The 6565-nt window shown below is 31.4% G+C and overlaps 1 protein-coding gene and 1 long non-coding RNA gene across 3 annotated transcripts; one reads left to right on the top strand and one right to left on the bottom strand.

Annotated features, from left to right (window-relative positions):
- On the top strand, positions 2831–4395 carry LOC107614340 (auxin response factor 2-like). Of its 2 annotated transcripts, XR_002353137.1 has the most exons (6): positions 2831–2990; positions 3060–3224; positions 3323–3442; positions 3539–3614; positions 3700–3898; positions 4285–4395. XR_002353137.1 is itself a non-coding variant. In XM_016316552.2 (5 exons), the coding sequence occupies exons 2-5, from the start codon at positions 3100–3102 to the stop codon at positions 3841–3843; spliced, it is 465 nt and encodes a 154-aa protein (XP_016172038.1). In that variant the 5' UTR covers positions 2831–2990; positions 3060–3099; the 3' UTR covers positions 3844–4395. The 2 variants fall into 2 exon arrangements, 1 of the variants encoding a protein (XP_016172038.1); XM_016316552.2 differs by having other exon boundaries at positions 3700–4395.
- LOC110266148 lies at positions 3790–4819 on the bottom strand. Its single transcript, XR_002353138.1, has 2 exons — positions 4610–4819; positions 3790–4494 (listed from the first exon to the last, which is right to left on the bottom strand). It is a non-coding gene; the product is annotated as an uncharacterized LOC110266148 (long non-coding RNA).

Genomic DNA, 6565 nt, shown 5'->3' with positions numbered 1-6565 from the left:
TTAACTTTTTATTGAATTAATTAAATATATTATTTTTTGGTTTTTTAGTGTTTTCTAACTTGATCAACTAAAAATTAATTCGTTATGAATTTAAGTCTTTTAAAAATTAAGTAAAATATTATTTTAGTCTCTAACATTTGACCAAAATCTTAATTTAGTTCTTAACATTTTAAACATCTTATTTCTGTCCTAATAAATTTTAAACAAGTTTAATCTACACCCTATTCTCTTTATTTCGTTGTTGTTGTTGTTTGTTAAGTTTTATATAAATATTTATAGTAAATTGTTTGTAGAAAGACTTAAAAATAGAAAACAACTTAATTTATATCATCTACAAATACCTTTTGTAGTAATTCATAACTTTATTGTATATTTTTTTTAGAAAGAAAAAAGAAAAGATAAATAGGCAAAGAAAGATATGATGAACAAAGTGGGTTAATCTCATTTTGGGAGTTGTCATAGTCATAAAATCTTTTCCCCCAACACATCTATATCCTAGTCCTTTGCTCTATCAACTCAGAAGATAGTTGAAACAATTGCACGTTTCTATGTAATTAGAGATTACATTTTTACATAATGTTAGCATAAAAATCGAAATTCTACACAAATATTAAAGTATGAGAAAGTCTAAGGACCAGCATTTCTGATAAAATTTGACCAGCACTTAACCATTAAAAGGAAAATAATTAATCCTACATTATTAGATGTCATCTCAATAATATAATTGTAGAATATGTAATTAGAGATTAAATTTTTACATAATGTTAGCATAAAAATCGAAATTCTACACAAATATTAAATTATATATTATCATATTAAAAAAGTAATTTTTTTAAATAAATTATTTAAAATTTTATTTAAACACATAATATTTAATTGAATTACAGTATTAAAAAGCCTTTTACATTGTCAACTTATTTTCAATATTAAATTCAAATTAAATAATTCATTAAAAACAAAGAAAAACGTAACGTGCAGGTTACATCTCTTAATAGACAAAAACAACGCGTTTATTTATTTATTCATACATAAGGTTCATTCGAGTGTGAAAATAAGATTGAGAAAAAGATTGCTTCTTAATATTTTTTTTTTCCTAAAAAGAAATGTTGATAAGAATTGTGCTACGTAGAAAGTAACTTATTGCTTTGCATTGCATGGTTCATAATCATATCAACATGAATATGCATAAATAGAGTTTAGCAACCACTTTTTGTATAGTTCAAAACTCCAACTTATTAACCAATATCCACAAATACAACATTATTACAATATTTTATATCAAAATTGGCAAAATAGTATACGTGTAAAAAGAAAAAAATATTGGTATTAAAAAAAGGTAGAAACTCAGGTCTTAATTAAGGCTCATCGTTTGCTTTTTATTTTATGAGTGGAATTACTTAAAAAAATTAAAATAAATGTAAGATTAAATATTTAATTTAGTTTCCAATAAAATTTAGCTTGAATCTTTTAGTCTTATATATTTAACAATATTTTTTAAAATATTAGTTTAAAAACCGAAAGTTATGATAATCTTAACATTTGAGATAATCATCAGGTCTCGAAGTTCCTGTTTAATCTTGGTTTTTCTAATGAAAATTTGACCCTTGACACATTAATCCGGTTCGAATTACATGGAATCGATTTCAAAGCATAATTCGAACCAACCTGGTTCGAATTATGTATGAGAGAAGTTCGAACCAGGGTGGTTCGAATTATGTATGGGAGGAGTTCGAACCTTACTGGTTCGAATTATTCAAATACCTACAACACTAAATCGAACCAGGATGGTTCGAATTATGAAGGAGAGAAATTCGAACCAGCTTGGTTCGAATTATATTAAAATACACTTTGGCTCATTGCTGAAACGAAATTGGATTTGGCGCATTTTGGTTACACGATTCTTGCTTTGGCTCATTATGGTTTTTTGCCCTTAATTATATGTGATTATCTACATTTCTTTTTGAGATAATATTCAATTTGGTCTCTGAACTTACACGCGAGTCTCAATTTAGTCCCTGAAATTTCAATTGCCTCTATTTAGTCCCCAAACTTTGTGAACATAACTCATGTTAGTCCTTGAAACAATTTTCAACGTACAAACGTGAACGAAACACTGTTGTGACAGCCGGATGCCACACTAAACTTTGTAAAATGATGTCGTTTTGGTTTTGGCACTCAAATAACTTAAAAACAACATCCTAAATGGTGTTTATTAAAATTTTACCTAACAAAGTAAGTAATACGATGTAGTTTTTGAGCTATTTAAATGTCAAAACCAAAACTGCATCATTTTACAAGTTTTAACGTGACATGTGATAGTCTACAACACCGTTCTATTAACATTTTTATACTAAAAATGGTTTCAGGGACTAATATGAGACACGTTTATAAACTTCAGGGACTAAATAGAGGCAATTGAAACCTCAGGGACTAAATTGAGACTCGCATGTAAGTTCAGGACCAAATTGAGTATTATCTCTTTATTTTTAAACCAATTTTTCGAACTTTCATCGAAGAATTGAAAATGAGATAGAGCAATTGAATTCATAATTTTCATGGACTTTGGAGTTGACTGACATTGTCATCATATCATCATTGAACATTCTAACGCGCCCCTTCTTGGAAAGTACCTTATTAACCTTTTTCTCTCTTTGCCTTATTGTTTGGTTTGATGACTTTCAAGGTCTCGTAGACCTTGACTTATAAAAAATTCATTCACATCGTGTGTTCCTGTTCACACACCAAAAGCGGCATAAAGCAAATAAATAAAAATAAAAAAGATTCTCAAAGCTTATTTTGTATTAGCTTTATTCTTAAAGCTCTATCTATAAGTAGCTCAAGTCTGCAACGAACTTGGCACTACCCAACTTCAACTTGAACTTGCTGTTTTGACCACTCTCTCTCTCTCTGGTTAAAGTTAAACTCCCAAAGATCTGTGTTTTTGTTAGCTCCAAGAGGCTAGTTGCTGGGGATGCCTTCATATTCTTAAGGTTTGTTCTTATGTTAATTGGCTTTTTGTGTTTTCCATTTGGGGGTGGTACTAATTTAAGAACTTCCAGAGGTGAGAATGGGGAGCTTCGTGTGGGCGTACGGAGAGCGATGAGACAGCAGGGGAATGTCCCATCCTCGGTTATTTCTAGCCACAGTATGCATCTTGGGGTTCTTGCAACTGCTTGGCATGCCATCTTGACAGGAACCATATTCACTGTTTATTATAAACCGAGGTTTGTGACTTCAAATTATGTCTATTCATGAGTGTAATCTTTGTATTTTCATTTCCAAGAGCAGGGTCAACTGAAGTTCGATTGGTACTTTTTTGCAGGACTAGTCCTGCTGAGTTCATTGTTCCATACGACCAATATATGGAATCTCTAAAGAATAATTACACCATAGGAATGCGGTTTAAAATGAGGTTTGAAGGTGAAGAGGCTCCGGAACAGAGGTATGAATTCTTGGATAACTGAGGAGTATGTTTGGTTGATTAAGATACAATTTGAATGGGCAAAGATTCCTTACTTGTCTTGTTATATAATTGTAGGTTTACTGGTACCATTGTTGGAATAGAAGATGCTGACTCAAAAAGGTGGCCTGAATCAAAATGGAGATGCCTCAAGGTGTGCATCTCTAGTATTATATTATATGCATGATTGTTAAAATTAATTGAAGCATGCTTTAACGAAGTTGCTATGTTATGTTCAGGTGAGATGGGATGAAACATCTAACATTCCCCGTCCAGAGAGGGTTTCCCCTTGGAAAATAGAGCCTGCTCTTGCTCCTCCAGCTCTGAACCCTCTTTCCTATATTCAGATCTTCTTTCAGGCTTTGTTTTTTGGTGGCTACTGATGTTTTTTGTTTTGTTCAGTTTCTTGAAAAGTTGAAGTACTTAAATCGTTGCTCAGTCTTCAAACTCTTGCGAGTAAATTGGGGATGAATTTCTGCGATTTATTGGCAAGAGTTTCAAGACTGAACAAAAGAAACATCACACCGTTACTGTCCTTGCAAACCTTTTTTCCATGCCAGACTTCTACAATGCTGGAGCTATGCTCATAGCCTTGGTTGATAAATGGGAGAGTTTCCATTGGACAACATCTCCAACGTAACACTCTCAATGAATAAGGGCTATGAGAGTTTTGCGTTGGAGATGTTGTCCAATGGAAACTCTCCCATTTATCAACCAAGGCTATGAGCATAGCTCCAGCATTGTACAAGTATGGCATGGAAAAAAGGTGACGTTTGCAAGGACAGTAACGGTGTGATGTTTGTTTTGTTCAGTTTCTTGAAAAGCTGACAACAAATCAAGGAGAAGTCATTTAATTATACTTAATTGATAGAATAATAGATGCATTATCAAATTCATATTTTTGTTTGATCAATAAACCTATTCTTGGGGTTTTACCAAATTCTTCTTTGATGAAATGATGTCCAAGTGTTGTTTGATCAATCATGTCAATGTAATGTGTAGTAGCCTCATCATGCATAACCATACCCCCATTTCTGCAAATTTGAAAATAATCAATAGTTTATTAGAATAACTTAATGTCATTGGAACCACAAGTGTTATCATATTAATCTCAGGCAACATATCAAATGGGTAAAATTGTTTAAATACATGAACTCCAATTGACCAGAGTTGACCAGCTGTTTGACTATGTTCTGAACAACTTCACTTTGTTCTCTCCACCAACGCTGGAAAAATGCCTACAAATTCCAATCCACCAACAAATTTCAACCAAGAGTTGTAAATTGTAACACAGCAATTTCCACAATAATATCATAATGATCATGATGATTCAGATAAATAAAAATAGATAGAGCCTTAGCTTGCCTGTTCAACATATATAAGCCTGCGATTCTTGTCCGCCAACAATGCTGGCACAAGCGAATCCAGCACATTTTGAACGCACGCATCCTGAAATCAATAAGGAACTGCATTTAGCATAAAGAGTATTAAAAGCAAAGATGAATAGAGTAATTAAATATTTAAAAATCAATGTTTTATTACTAGGCTATTTTTTTTACAATTCAATTAGGTATCCTTTAAAAGTTGTACAATATTTAGCCTTTTATTACAATAATTTAAAAAAAAAATAAAACAAACACATCTAAAAATTATAAATAGACTTCGTGTCTTTTTAAAATTAAATACACATTCAAAATATAAACTAAATAAAACTGAAATTTAAAATTTCAATTTCAATTTTAAATTTCTATTTCAGATTTAATATATTTAATTATTAATATATTACAATTTAAATATACATCCAAAAATCAAATTAGTTAGAATTCATAATTTCGAATTTAAAATTCTAAAATAAATCTTAAACCATCTTATCACTAGTCAAATCTTCGCTCCGTAAAAATTCAGAGCTGCAGCGCCTCCCCCTCCTCGGCCGCTTTCGTCTTCTCCCGCGTTGCGCACTCCTCTGTGACGATCTCCTCATTCGGCGACGCGATCCTCCGCGCGACGCGCACTTCTCCTGCGCATACCCCCGCGCCTCCTCCATCAATTGGCTCCTCCCTGTCCCTGATCTCCTCCCTCGCGCCACGCACAACCGCCCCCTTCTCCCGCGTCTCCCCTGTCTTCTCCCCTACGTCGCACTCCTTCCGTCTCTAATAGTTCTGCTTGCAAAATTCTAAAAAAATTTGGTTGAGTTTATTCAAAAAGATATGTTATCCTTTTTTTTCGCTTAATAAAAAGTTCTATTTTTTTAAATTTATGTATAATATTGAAAGTGTCGGTGTTTATTTTCTTTTTTTTTTTAATGTATTTGTAATTATAATTTTTTTTGCACTCATATGTTTGATTTGGAAGTTGTAATGTTAACCTAATTTGGATGTGTCAATACTTAATTTCGGATGTGTTTATGTTGTTCATTATGTGTTGATAAAATATTTAGAGTGCATTCTTATAATTTTGGATGTGTATTTGAGTTTAATTTTTCCTGTGTTCAATATGTAATTTGAAACTACAATGACAATAATTTAGATGTGTTAATACATAATTTTAAATGTGTTTATGTTGTTTATTTAATTTTAGATGTGTTTTTTACATGAGTTTTGAATGTTTTGAATCAAAAAAATAATTGAAGTGAGTTTAATTGATTTTGAAAACTTTATTGATTTTTTAAAAATTAATATACGAAAAAGTGTTACAAATTTTATGGTTTAGTTTGCAAAAAATTAATGTATTACAAGTGGTTACAAATTTTACGGTGATAAGTATTCGAAATAAAGGTGGTTCCTTAAAAATAGAAAGTATGATTAATTAAAAAATTAAAATAATAAAATATTAGATTTAAAGATGGAATAAAGACTGAATTTCACTATTAATAAAACCGAAAAACTGATGAACCGAATTCTAAGCCGGTCAGATCATAATGAACCGGTCAAATTCGGAGTAAACCGGTCAAACTCGATAAGATCGATTTGACCGAACCGCTTCAGTTTCAAGATTTTTCCAAAATGTTAAAGTTGGGGTTCGAACCCCCATCCTCAAAGAAAAACATAATACTCACAACCACAAGCTTGTTTTCAATATATATGCAAATTATATATATATATATAT

The sequence above is a fragment of the Arachis ipaensis genome, chromosome B08, assembly GCF_000816755.2.
Source record: "Arachis ipaensis cultivar K30076 chromosome B08, Araip1.1, whole genome shotgun sequence".
In the NCBI taxonomy this organism is placed as follows: Eukaryota; Viridiplantae; Streptophyta; class Magnoliopsida; order Fabales; family Fabaceae; genus Arachis; species Arachis ipaensis.
The sequence above is the reverse complement of the archived record's forward strand: the minus strand, read 5'-3'. Positions and strand labels throughout refer to the sequence as shown.

What these genes read in the sequence shown, in the direction of transcription:
- LOC107614340 (XM_016316552.2), top strand. Translation starts at nt 3,100, where the DNA reads ATGAGACAGCAGGGGAATGTCCCATCCTCGGTTATTTCTAGCCACAGT. An exon ending in ACTGTTTATTATAAACCGAG is followed by an intron (nt 3,225 to 3,322) that starts GTTTGTGACTTC and finishes ACTTTTTTGCAG; the next exon opens with GACTAGTCCTGCTGAGTTCA. An exon ending in CAAAATGGAGATGCCTCAAG is followed by an intron (nt 3,615 to 3,699) that starts GTGTGCATCTCT and finishes TGTTATGTTCAG; the next exon opens with GTGAGATGGGATGAAACATC.